We start from the raw sequence: 14467 nt of genomic DNA, 5'->3' as shown, positions 1-14467 counted from the left end.
AGTGTGTCATGAAGTCTGAATGTAAGCGGAAAAAAAAAAAAAAAAAAGGCAGACAAGGAGTAGTGGGAGGAGATGAAGCAAAAAGCATGTGTGTCCTCTCCACTGGGTCCTCCTCCTTCCTGTTACATCCATTCACTTTTCTTCACCATGGAGCAAAAGAAGAAGGAGAAGAAGAAGAAAAAAAAGCATCTCTTTGTGTGTTTATGCGTATGTGTGTATATGTGCGTGCTTGTGTGTGTGTGTGACAAGTTATTCCCATAAGAGGTTTTGTATTCTTTCTGCATTATTTATCCCTCCTTTCATCTGAACAGTTCTATTTTCAGCCGATCATTTAATGTCCTGCCCGGGGTTATCTTGTGTTGGGAAGAAACACAGCGGCTCATAAGTTATGGATACGTGGTGAGGCTCAACATTATACACACATGTATGTCTTCCCTCAGAAATGGCAGAGGTGGCTGAGGTCAGAAGATGACACATAGGAATGAGTTTTGTTTATCTCCTTTCTGTCTGGTTTTGTTTATTTTAATCCTTTATTATGCAGCAGAGAAGCATGCAAATGTTGCTGGAAATGTGCTATAATTAAAGTTGAAGTGATTGGTGATACGCTGACATTTTGCTCAGCTCAAATTACAGCCATGGTGATACACAAAGCTTGGCATTTATGTTTGCCTCATCCTTCCCCTTCTCTTCTTTCAAGAAAACAACTTTTTGTCATCAAGCCCTTTTCCTTTACTTTTGCAGACCTCGAATCTCCACGGAGGGGTTTGTTTTCTGTGTTTTTCTCTGTGCGGTCGTCACTGCAGCAACTGGACACATGTGCGCATGTAACATAGATAGGAGGACTGAAAACAGGCGGAAGGACTTGTCAGGTCATTTTATATTGACTGTGGGAGCCATCTGTGTTTGTAACACTGTGCTTATTGGGCTTGATACTGATGACATACAAAAAACACAAAAAAAAAACGGCCTGAAAAGTAGCACCGCTGTGTATCTGTATGTTTTTGTGGGTGTGTGAATCATACCAGCACACAGAGAGGCATTCAGTTTTTGATGGGACCCCCAGGTCTTCACTCATCTTCCCTATTGATTTTCTCTTGCTTTCCTTTTTGCACTCCCAGGGGATGGGATGTCTCAATTGGTCCCGGCTGGTAAAAGAGAGTGTGAGATATAGAGAAACAGATTGAAGATGAGGGAAAGAGAAGAGAGAGACAGAGAGAGAGAGAGAGAGAGAGAGAGAGTGTGTGTGTGGGGGGGAATAAAGGGAGGGGAAACTCAGAGAAAAAGAGGAGGAGGAAGAGGCAGGAGGGGCCTGCGAGCTCGCCGATCACAGAGGCCCTGGATGACCTCTGACCTTGATCATGACCTTAGAGGTTACACCAGAGGTCAGAGGTTGTGTGAAAGTGCCACTGCGGCGATTCACTCCACTGCTGGGTGATGATGATCTTATACAGCCTCCCCAGCCTGTCTGACATGATCAGTGTTGCTCTCTGCCTGCAGCTCCCAAGGGCCACACATCCATCTCTAACCCGGCCACACAAGGCCCGCTAAAAGCACCTTACAGGCAGAGTCAATGAGCAGGAGGAAAAGGGACACAAACAGAGAAAAGTGGGGAATCTAAAGGAAAGGCTGTTTTATTCTTTAGCCTGTAGCTCTGTCGGACAATAAGATCTAGTTGTATAATGGCAGGGACACAAAGAGTGCGTTTATGTCATCATATACTTTAACTTTAACACATGAACTGATGAGGGTTCGTCTGTGAGCCCCAACATGTTCCTACTGCTGTCCTTGCTGTGATCAGTTTACGCTGTTTTTTCTATTTTTCTCCTCTGTAATTTCACCATACAGACTAATGAAAAGACAAGGGAGGAAGAAAAACCCTCACAAGTCATTCATGCCAGACGTGCATGAGCTACTGTAGCGGGAACATGATAATTTGTAGGTGGATTGATAGCTCAGACTCTTTACTTGTTCTGACTTACACTGTGTACCCCCTACTGCTTCAAAGTAATCCACAGCCTAGTGAAGCTTCAGTCAAATCCTTATGGAGATGCAGTATGTTGAAATGCAGAGAGTTTCAGAAGAGCGCCGCGCAGTATATCAAATGATTCATAATGTTCACAACAAAATTTGTGCTGAAATAATTATGCAGGATACAGAATTCAATTTTGCATCAAACCACAGAGTGACTATAGGCTGGTTTATGCAGTATAAATGTTGGTGCAATTCATATGTGAAGCAGAATTCAACTGAAAGTCAAATATCTTTATTTTCAACATTATGCTCATATCACCATAGCTACATGAACAGACAGGTTAAATCGTCTCTCTAAAGAGAAAACACTTTGTTTATTGTGAAATTTACTGAAAATATAACATTTTAATGTTCATTATATGATGATGTGTAAGTTATACTTTTGGTAAAATGTTCTTTTTCAGTAAATATATGAAAATCCAAGGGAAGAGGTCTTGGTTTGTGATGCAGTGTTGTGTCAGCCATTAATGATTGCTTCATGGAAATTTACAGATGTTGTCACTGATTGTGAAAATATTGTTTTGTGCTTATGCTTTAAATTAAATTGGACATGATATGGGGCAAAAAATAATAATATGGGGCAAAAAACAACAACACACATCATGTTTCTTTTAGTTATGTGCTCTCTTTGTGTGATAGTAAGAGATCACTATACAAACAAAGCATAATGGACACACTGCAGAGCTACTAAGCCTGTGCGGATTATCTCAGACCTGTATTTCTGGTTTGGCTTAATGATAGGTAGCATCACAAGTCATGCAGGCGAAGCGAAGAAAATACTGATTAACATTGTGGAAAGGGGAAGAAATGAGAGGATCAAACACAAGACTCATCAGTTCCTATATATAAAAAATATGTGTGTATGTATGTATGTGTTTTCCTAAAACATAGCACATCTTTTCAGCAGAGTGTTTATTAAATCCTGTCTCCTAGTGCAGATCAATTGCCAGTTTTTTTTATAGGACAATCATGATGTGGCAACAACTGATGTTCAAACTAATATGAATCATGCTACTCTAATCTCTTCATTCATAATGATGGTTTAAAGTAGCTCTCCTTTGTTTTATATAGATTGAACGCTAAGTGTGATTCAGTAAACTTCATTAAAGGCATGTGACTGGGCGTAAAGAGAAAACTAAAGCCTTTAATTCACTGTATTATGTCCATAAATGAAGTATAAAATAAGGCAAAGCTATTTAGGCTACATATCAGCTGAGCACTGAGCACCATTCATACTGTAGTAGGAGGGAGACACAAACAGCTTCAAATCAAATCAAGTAATGAAGTGAAAGTTGAGCTAATTCAAAGCACAAAAATGGCCACCTTTGTATCCAAACGAATGAAGTGAAAGAGGCGTCATTATCTATGGCAAATTCTTGTGTTATTTTTAGTGAATGTAATTAAAGTGCAATGGCTGTAAAGAAATGAAAATGATTGGAGAGAAAGAAAATAGAGCTATGAAATATTTTTAGTACAAGCTGAGCTGATACAAAGGCTGTAGGTCTGAGCATTCAGAGAAGAAGAAGAAAAACAACACCAAAGTGTGAATGCAGGCGTGGATTTTCCACACTGCCAGGCCTTGCGACAAGTCAAATTTGGGAAGCCACAAAGTGCTAAAAAAGAAAACAATGTGCACAACAGATGTGTTGCCCTGATAAACCTGAGCAGCTCGCCTCTAGTTTGGTGTGCAGAGCGGTTACAGTACAGGATGAAGCTGAGGCGAGATGTGCTTTAAGGTGCACGAGGCGGTACAGTTTGACACAGGAATTTAGGGCACTCCAAACATACAGTGTAATTAGAAATTCTTTGCATATCCCTCTGGGGCACATCCACACACTGAGGGGGTCAGAGGACGTGACCAGCAGGAGTGACGCCTCGGGAGCAGCCAGGGTTCAGTGCGTTGCTCAAGGTCACTTCAGCAAAAGATATGTATGCACATTGACACTCTAACCACTGGGCTGCCCCTGCTGCAGCCATGACTTGACTGTGTTAATAACAACAATCCGATTTGATTAACTAATCTGATTATTATCTGTGTAAGTGCTGTGTGATGGCTTAAATGAGAATATCAGATTTAGTCTCTTAATCAAATAACTGAAAACCGGGAAAATCATGAACTTAAAAACGGCTTGTGCCAAGTCAAAGTCCACTCCATCTTTTACCAATTCTTTAAATGGCCAAGTTCAGCTGGTTCTCTCCAATCCTGCTCTGTTGCATATGTTATGTGTGTACACCAGATCCACCTTTTAAATGTTGCTATTATTATTTTTGAAATAAAATAAAATGTACTTCAATAAATCATGAAACTCAAATGATTGTGATTATCTCTATTATCAAATTGTGCACAATGTTTTTGTTTTAACAGTTTGGTCAGACACTTATGCCTACAGTGAATTCTACTTTCAACAGCTGTAATGGATTTCATCTGGTCTAAATTTATATTGAGCTTTACTTATTTATTTTTGCACTTTTTCCTTCTCATCCACTCATAATAGATCAAAATATTATTTCTTTTTTACACTAGGTTCATAAAGAGAAAAGAAAAGAAAAAAGAAAAGAGGTAGGCTAGGGTATATATCTTTTTTTTCTTACAAAGTGAGCAATGGTTTGAACCGATGACAAAAATCCAAGCAACTGCTTGTGAAAAAAAAAGCCTACTGGACTTTTTTATTTCAGATAGCCTATCTGACAGTCATGTTAGAATTGCAGAGGAAATTATAATTAATGTTATAAACTATCAGATGTTACATTATATTGTCGGACTGTTCCACGTATTTCAAAGGAGACTTAACTGGTCCTGAAAGCTACCCTGGTGTTTTTTTTTTTTTTTTTTTTTTTTTTTAGATATGGCTTCCAAGTAGCCTCCTGGCATTATTTTTGTGTGATCTTTGCTCTCCATAATGGATAACAACAAACCAAGCTGGAATAGTAAACGCAGGCTTATCTGGCTCTGACAATTTCGTGTATTTCAGTGTAATAATAAAATTAAGAGTAATTTAACGCCAGTTCGGTTATTTACCTGTAATATCTGAGTGTTGATAAAATGCTATTTAAGCAATTATAATGGCGTTATTAAGGCAACACTCCTGCACGCTGACTCCGTTCCGTACAGCAGCTGCTGCGGGGGCGAGCACTGGGAGTGATCCGGTCCGGGTGTTCCGCCCGCCCGGTCCTCTCCACTGAACTCCAACCCCCGCGCTCTCTATCAGCATCTCATTCCTGTCTCAATATGTCTCAAGATGGCGGCCAATGCAGGATCGATGTTTCAATATTGGAAGCGCTTTGACTTACAACAACTACAGGTCAGTTCAACCTCTGTTAAAACCGTCTACCTCCCGTTCGCTTCGGCCGTGTCGTCTCTATCGGCGGCCGCGTTTTGTGTTTTTTTCGGCAGCCGCCTCGTAGGTGTTTCGGAAGAGAATTCAAGACCTCTTCCTCACATTGATGAAAGTGGCTCTCTCGCTGATCAGAAATTGATCCTCTTTGTTCAATTCAACATCGATCGGACACTGCAACTGGGCAAGCCGGGGCGACGCCGCGGGGATGCGCCGAAATAAAAACAAAACGGCGGGGCTCTGGCGGAGAGCTTTCGCCCGGCTATCTTTATTGCGTGTTCTTCAACTTTTACTGGAGCGAGTAGCCGTAGTTAGCCCGACGCTTTAGCCGCTGTAAGGTTGGATAATTTGGGGGAAAAAAAATAAGTGCGACTCATTATACGGTGGCGCTGTGGTGACACCGACCGTTCAGACGGGCAGCACAGACACACGGCAGCGCTTCGCTCCGGTTTCTCGCCGCTTTTTAACTGTCAAATGGAAGTTTAGTTCAAAGCGAACCGTCACCTTAGCAACGTTAACGGCTAACGGTTTAAAGCAGTTTGTGGTGAAGTCGTCTCCGTGATTATGGTTGATCAACTCGGCCGTTTTTTCTCTCTCTCTCGCCCCCCTCCTCCTCCTCCTCCACCTCCTCCGACGGCAATTATACACAGAGAGGGTTTTTTACAGACGCTGCCACGTCTGTGGAAGTGGACGGGACGGGACAGTGTTTGTTGACGCCACGTAATTAAATAAGAATAATGGCAGAAATAGCAGCGAGCGTGACCTTGTTGTTGGTGGTGGTGGTGGTGGTGATGAACTCCTGAAACGTCCCAGCCTCACGCACGCCACTAATCTCGGCCGTGCATGGTAGGAGACCCATGGCACAGTACAGGATATGGGGGAAAATATTGGGCCTATTCAGTGTGTGTGAATATAGCCAGTGTATATTAGAGCCTGTTTGACCTATCACAAGACAAGTAGACAATGGCACTGTTGTGTTTTCCCCTTGGCATTTAACGTGCATTGCTGAATTTCAAATCAAAAATTATGAATATTAGCAGCCCCGGTCGCCGTCGTCATTAACATATGATTGCATTATGTAGGCTAGCCCCAATTGTTCATACATTATTTTGTGAATCGCACAGGCTTGGGATTTAAACTTTTATTTAGGTCATGATGCCCCTATGACTGGGTAGACAAAAGGACAGTGAACAAGTCTTCCCAGCGGGCTTTGTGTTGCACTTATGCCACATCATCAAGGCTTCACTTCTCCTATTTATTTGATCCTGTTTGGTCCTCCTACTCGTGCCCCCTTGTTCATGCATTATGTAAAAAAATTTGAGACTGCTTTCTCTTTTCTTTCCTGCACTATCTATCTCCCACCCCCTTCCTGCCCCCCCCCCCCCCCCCCAATCTTTCTCTCCCTCTCCCTCTCCCTCACCTCCCCCTCCCCTCCTTTTAATTTTTTTCCCCTTCTCTCTTCACTGGCCCTTCACCCTGCTTTCACCCATTTTGCCCTGTTTGAACTGGTGTGTGAGTGTGAGTGTGAGTGTGAGTGCGTGTGTGTGAATTTGTCTGAGATCAGTCTTTTTCGTAGATTGACTGCCAGCACGGACAGTGAAGGCACTGCCAGCAGCCAGGACATGAAAAATGCATCGCATAAGTTTGTGATAAGGCCCTGGGTAATTATGGCAAAGGCCCCTATCACAAGCGATTAGTCAGGACAGTGAATCTGAGCGTGTGCAAAAAGGCTGGCGGTTGGCAGGCCTGTCTGCAGGATAGGAATCAGTCGGAGCTGGTGTGTGAGTGTGAGAGTGTGTGTGTGTGTGTGTGTGTGTGTGTGTGTGTGTGTGTGTGTGTGTTCGTGTGCGCAGAACTGCTCAGAACATTCGCTGTCTATTATTGATGACATCTTATTTACTCTCCCTCCCACTGAGAGGCTCCTAGAGGAAAGCCTTCAGAGGAGAACCTTTTTTCTTATCCCCTTTTTTTGAGGATAATGTGGGGTTAGTATGATATGATCATGGTCTGTACATGGCCTTGTCAGCCGATTGCTTTCTCATTTGCTTCTTTCTTGTGAATCGAACGGACAGTCTGCACTGTGCACTCTCAATCACACTCTGTTTTGTCTATGAGAGAGAGAGGCACCAGTAAAGGAATGTTTTCTTTTTTTTTTTTTGTTTCTTTTGATGATGAAAATCCAACCCAACCTAGATGTCAGTAGCTTTAAGCCATCATAGCGTCTATTCCTCAGGCTCCAACTGCTGATGTTCATTAAAATCCTATTTGATCAGTGTGTCCTATTCCCTGTGTGAGAAACTAGCTAGGTGGTTGTTACAGGACAGAGAGTGCTTTGAAACAGCACAGCGAGCTGTTAACTTGTCTTCTCTGCATGATTTTTTTTCCCTCTCCCCCCACCACCACCACCACCACCACTACAAACACAAATGGGTGCAACAGTGATGCTTTTAGCAAGGTCTCGCACACTTGCAAAATGGATCAGTGATTCAGAGATGATGGCAGGGTGACAGTGAATTACAGATGGAGGAGGTTTTAACGTCTGTAATCCCTGTTCGTCCATTACAGAGTTGAGTTTCTTTAGAGGGGATCATCACTCTTCTCTCCTGTTGTTTTTTTTTTTTTCCTTTTTTTCTTCTTTTTTTAACCCAGTGAAGCAGTTTGTTGGAACATTGCGTTTCTACTTGAGAGCGATGAGAAATTGCACTTCATTACAGGCAAACCTTAATAAGATGTGAGTGAATAGTTGAGGCTCAACCTATACTTTTATTTTATTTTTTTGTGTAAGCTTGTAAAATTAAGAACAGGCCTCTCTGTTCTACACAATTCCCAATTTAGTCCTAATAGCCTTCATCTCACCTCATAACATTTCCTGGAACAAAGCACCCTAGAGCCATTTTGAAAAATAGTTCACTATGTTAGCGGACAGCTAAAGAGTGACTTAGATGAAAACCGATCTAGAGTTCGTTCTTATTCGCCACCTCCTAATGGGTAAATTTAGGAAAAGGGTTTTGTAAACCGATCCCGGAGCTGTGGTCAGTGGCAACCTGAGTGGTTTAAATCTCTCAGCGACTGGCCCGCTGTTGTCTGCAGGAGTTTTAGTGTTAATTTATGAGCTGGTTGTCTGAACTCACTGGTGGGATATTTTTACCCCTCTGTTGCTGCACAGGCTGGGGGAGCATAGAGGAAGGGGCATCACGTCATGCTTTTACTGTAGCCAACCGGTTCTCTGCCCAGTGACAAAACCTGGCATTGGGACTGAGGTTTCACTGTGTTGGTGGGTGGTGAGCGACTAAGCGTGAGTCAGAGAGAGGGATGAGTGCATGTCAGGTCTTTGGTCTGCCCTCAGTCTTCTTGGGTATGGGGCTCTGTCATCCTACTTTGGGTTAGAGAGGTCAGAGTGTATCCCTGAGAAGGATAACCTCCGTATGACTGAGGGAAATGTGCAGCTTTTAGAAAACTCCAAAAGGAAAGAAAAGTTCTCTCTCCATATACCTTATCAGTGGCTAATGCTCAGCAGAGGCCCGTGTACTCCCCCACCTCCTCAGCAGTTTAGTGCATGTCAGTCTCGGGCTCTGTCTCTTCACCCCCCCTCCTTCAGCTGTGAGGAGTGTCTATCCCAGACTGTGGCTATCTGATTAAATACAAAAAGTAAATAAATTACACTCTGCAAGAGCCACAGTCTTAAAACGCCATTAAACAATTTACACTGCTCCGGGAAAAAAAAAAGAAGAAGAAATTTTGACCAATGTCATCTAATGTTTGAACAAAAGATAAAAAGCACTTAGGAGAAGTCTAAAAATAGGGGTACCCATACCCAAACAGCTCTTAATTCATGCTTCATGCAAGTGTATGACTGACATGTTTCCCTTGAACGTGTGGAAGTTTCCACTTAGGATAAAAATATCATGTTTGTGTTTTCGCAATTTGTAATTTTAGATGGAAGTAATCCTGAAACATCTAATTGTGTTGCTTTAGCTGCTCTGCTTTACAATGGTCAAAGAGATGACATAAACAGGATACGTTTTGATATAAAACGATATAACAAAATGATGGAAATCAGTGATTATTACTACTGTTACCAATTGATTATCACGAAGGCCCATTTTCTTCTCCGGAAATGTTGTTTAACTACGACTGAAACTGGGTCAAATAACATCAACAAGACAGTGTTGATGTGAGCAGTTAAAATTGAATTAGCGAGTCCTCAACAGGTCAGTTGTATACATCACAGGATAATAGAGAAGTCTGCATGCTATAAACAGCTGTGTCTGGCAAACTTTTTACTGTCTAATGCTTCAGCTGCTCTGAAACAGACCAAGACTGAGAGGTGATGCTTGCAGGGTGGAGAGAGTATGGAGGCTGCGTAAAGAGGATATTCATATGATTATTATTGCCTGGCGCTATATTAAAATCTATTTTTATAGCTTTTAAATTTGAACAGATACTAACTTGAAGAGATACTCCCGTTCTTCTTCTTCTTCTTTTTTTGCAGAAGGTAGAGCTTTGAGCCGCTCAGAATTTATAGTTTCAATTTATGAGTATGATATCAAACTTGTGGTATTCCTTTATAAACGGTTGGTTTTACACCCTCTCAAAATATTGTGTTTTCATAACACTTATTTCTGTATGTTAAATTCCCCAAATAGGTGCATTCTACTAAACGTCTTTTAGGGGTGTGACTGGGTGTATTTCTTAATTATTTCATGGCTTGGCCTCCTTACTTCATACCTGAATGAAATGTTATTCATCTGTTCCCACTGGGCTGTTCAGACTCTTTCCAGGCTGTAGTGTGTACTGTGTATTGTATTTTCACCTGCTGCAAAATGAGGCACTTACACCTTAGTCTGACAAAGCTGCTCTTTAGTTATGGTTGTATTGAGAAAATGAATGTTTTTTTTAAATTCTGCATCAGAATGTGATAGAAACTTACACTTGATATGATTCATAATGACCCAGAAGTCTTGATATCGTTCTTGAGAACCTCCACCCAACAACTAGCAACAAGAGCACAGGGGGCAGTTTCCAGAGACCTATTTTCAAGTGGCAGGCATTATTTACAGACCCACTTGGAGTCTCTCTCACCCACAGCATCATAGAGTTTCACCGTATCTCATGACAGAAGCATCCATTATTCTGCTGCTCTGTATTCCAGCAGAGAGAGAGCATGGGCTTCAGTGACTGGACACTTCTCTTTAGGCTCACTTTGGAATATACTGGCTGTATCCACTTGTAAGTTTGAGGACGCTGCCCACTTTATTTGAAAATCAAGCAAGCACACACTTGAAACGGCGCTTCTAAGGCCGGTGTATTCTTGTGCGGTCTATTGTTCACCTTGTAATATTAAGCCTAAGGTTTTTTCAGTAAACAAGAATCTTTCATTCCCAAGGGAAACAAAAAAAAAGTCTGCTGTTGTCTATAGATGACTAGTAAAGTAAGAATGCACACACAGCGAGGTGCAGACCAGCCTCATACAACAATCAAATCACACACTCTTTCTGAGTGCTTTTGTTCTTATCTTTGTACTCGTCCACCACATGCCTTTGGTTAACTCACCTTCATCAAGGTGATGTTTATTTAAAATGCATTTAAAAAAATTAAACATCAAACACAGCATTTCAAGGTTGGAGCCGGTGCGTATTATTTCTGATAATGAGCGATTATTATAATTGATTAGTGCTTTGATCTATAAAACATCACATTTCAATTCCCTGAATGCATGTTGTTGTTTTGTCCAACTGTTCACAAACTGAAAGACGTTCAGCTTACATTGATACACGCTGCAGAAAGTCTTCACACCTGAGCTGTCACCAGTGAGAGTTTGGCGGTCTTATAGGAAGAACTACTTAAACAGTTAATCAATTGTCAAAATAGTTGCTGATGGTCTGTCGTTTGAATCATTTATTCTATTTCTCAGTAATACATCATTCTGTACTGTATTTTCCATTCTCCAGAGTCATTTTACACAAGCAGTACACGAGGATTAGAGTTGAGTGAAGGAAACCCAAGAGGTGTGTGGTGGGAATAACTTTGAATAATGACAAGTTTGGCGAAAAAAACTGACTCAAAACAGCCGAGGAAATCTGAGCTGTGAGAAACAGTTTGATTGGTCGGTAAGGTGCAGATTTCTGATGACCCAACAAGCTGAGCCTGGATGAGCCTCGCCGTATTTTTTGAAGAGTTAAACAAGATGTTAACATGGAAATATAAACAGAGGCAATGGACCAGAAAACGAAATGGAGTTCTATTTCCACAAGCTACCACAATGTGATAATTTAGACCAACTGCAGACGCTCGCACACTGGGGGCCAGTGTTCGAAAACTTTTTTGACAAGTTTGGCTGAGCGCTCTGCTGAGTTTGAAGCTAATGCAGTGCTTCATTTTGTTCCACAAACGTGTCCCTTTGCATAAGACTGCTGAAATTTGTTTCTGCAGCAAATACTCTGCGGCCTTCGGCGTCTGGTGTGGCCAAGCTATTGGTGAACTGCGTACCCTACCTAATTTTAGTGTTGTTTATCTCTGTTATCAAGCAGTCGGGGCTAAATAAGGCCCAAGGATCCTTATGCGAAGGGCTTATCCTATGTCAACCCATGACTCCGGTATCAGTGTCCTGTTAGATCATTGACCATAGGTATTGAATTCTAATAGGCCTATTGGTGTGTCCTAATGGTCCAAGTATTGAATTATGATATTGGCAAGGGCTGATGGCCTCAGGATTGAATTATGATATTGGTGTGCTGCAAGCTAATGGTTCTTGGTATTGAATTATGATATTGGTGCACTTTGATGGTGTAGGGATTGAATTATGATATGGCTTGCTATCTGCTAATAGCTCACTCTGTGTAATTTTCAATGTCAATCAGTTGCCTCAGTCGCTAGATCCATAGCCGGCCTTCAGGCTCGTCACATCAGTCACAGGCGGATGGCAACAGCCTTGAACCTCTAGTTCCAGTTCTCACTTCATATTTCTGTTACTTTCTTGCTTTTCACTTTACTTGTTGTCTTGCACCCCGTCCTCCTAGGAGTATGAGCTCAGCTACTGCCTTTTTTTCTCTCATTCTAAAAATAAGAGTTTGATTACAATACTACAAAGACAACCAAGTTATTGTTTATCTTTACATCACCCTTTCCCATTCACCTCTGAAATTATACAATCTTTCACATCATTACGCATTTAATAGTATGATTAAAATCTCTTGACTTTGTTCTGTGACTCATAGTGTAAATGTAGAAGCTGCTTTTTTTTATTAAATTTTTTATCCCGTACATGTTTATCCTCACATCTGAGAGAGGAGGAATAAGTTCTGGATGTTTTAACGACAAGCTAACACCACTTTACACATGTTGGATAGAGAAGAGGCTTTTATTGATTGTCTGGCCTTTGCTCAGTGGTCACTCTTGTGTGGATTTGGCATTTCCATAGACCGCCTTGTGTTATAAGGAGCCCGATGTTAAAGTAATGGAATCATAATGGCTCTGAATCTCCAGTTAACTTCGTTTCTGTTAGTGTCCACACCTTTGCAGTGTTTATGTTGAGCTCATTCCCATTTTGGTAGTTTAAAAGCAACCAGAGCTGTGATGGTCCTGCTGCCAGCTCACAGAGTAAATGGACGGCCTGCTTCTGTGTCAGCCCTCTAAAAATAACACAGACTGCTGGCTGGGCTCAGCAGAAAACTACCACCGATTATGATGATTCAACTACCCTGTATTCACAGGTGCGTGTGTGTGTGTGTGTGTGTGTGTGTTGGGTGGGGGTGGGTTATGCTTAACAAATTGTTCACTGCGTTCTGTTTGGCATTCACTGATTTAGCTTAATGTCAGCTCGGTGGAACTTTGCTCCGTCAGAAACAACTTTGAAACCCGTCGATGTGTATTTTCAGTTTTTTGAGGTATAATTATTTAATGAAAGAAAGGCTGTCTCTTTTAAGTGTAGTGAACTGAAGTCATTGTGATGCTTGCCATACCAATTTAAAAAGGTACTGGAAATTAGATTGAATAGCTTTAACTACTAGCACCAAGCTATTATTACTACCGGCTTTGCCTAACGTGAAATTAAAATACTTAAGGCAGGTCCATGGCTTTGTCCACGGAAAACATGGGGAATTCTATACGAATGACGCACTCCTGTATCTGTTAAATTCATTGAGGCTCCTCAGACAACACCTTAACATCTCCCCGGCCTTTGACCCCAAGCAGCTGTCAGACTTGGAGCCGGGGTTCAGAGGTGGTCTGACCCCGCAGACCTCAGTGTGACCTGGGCTGTCTGACTGGTCTAACCTTTAGAGCTAACACATGATGACTTCACCATCTGTCTTGCCTTTAACAGGTCTAGCCTCCTTGAACTTGAACTTGTTTGGACATGGAAAGAAGAGAAAAACAACTCAAGGGGAGAAAATTGTCTCACAGCTCGCTCAGGATGTTTCCCTATGCTTATGTATTGGTTTTATTTTTAAAAGGATGACCGAATGTGAAGTCTGAATATTTTTTTCTGAACTCGAGTCTTTGTTTACTTTATTTGTGTGAGCTTCCACCTCCACAGTGGAGGTCTGTGTTAAAAGTATAGAATCGGTTGGACCTCGCTCAGATTTGTAGCTTTGCAGTCTCCTTTTTTTTTTTTAAAGTGAGAGTCGTCCTCTTGAGGAGAGGGGGGGAAGGGACTATGTGTTTAGTAGACACAGGCTCATCCGCTGACTGCTGTCTGACCCTGAGTTCAGCGGTATGGTTATTAATAGGCCCAGAGGCCTCAACTTCCAGGAGGCCCTCTGATCAGCTCCAGATGTGGAATGAGCGAGGACAATCCTAACGTTAGCCTATCCATGTTTCACATGAAGCAGGGAGCAGGGAGATAGGCATTTGGCGAGACTGATAAAGAGTGAGGGAGGGAGGAAAGGGAGGGACAGGAGACCTTTCCACAGCAGGAGTGTGTTTTGTGAGTCTTTGTTTTCATGCGTGTGTGTTTTTTTCATTTATTACACTCTCTGCCCTCAGACCAAAAGACCATAAAAACGTATGGCATCACCATGGTGACCATAATAACTACCTATAAAACAGCGTGTAAACTGTGAAATAAGACAAACAGACCAGAACAGCCCTGACTGCCTGGC

At 41.9% G+C, this 14467-nt stretch overlaps 1 protein-coding gene across 3 annotated transcripts in view; it reads left to right on the top strand.

Moving 5' to 3' along the window:
* The first annotated feature begins 5144 nt into the window (after positions 1–5144).
* Positions 5145–14467, top strand: part of cux1b (cut-like homeobox 1b) — a 62389-nt gene continuing 53066 nt past the window's right edge. For 2 of the 3 annotated variants that reach the window (XM_083985215.1, XM_083985212.1), the window contains exon 1: positions 5145–5333. In XM_083985215.1, the coding sequence (XP_083841341.1) occupies positions 5271–5333 (63 nt within the window). In that variant the 5' untranslated portion in view covers positions 5145–5270. The remainder of the gene's footprint in view (positions 5334–14467) is intronic. The other variant, XM_083985213.1, reaches the window with a different exon arrangement.

Source organism: Trachurus trachurus (genome assembly GCF_905171665.1).
Source record: "Trachurus trachurus genome assembly, chromosome: 13".
NCBI classification, from domain to species: Eukaryota; Metazoa; Chordata; class Actinopteri; order Carangiformes; family Carangidae; genus Trachurus; species Trachurus trachurus.
This window is presented reverse-complemented; position numbering and strand designations above follow the sequence as displayed.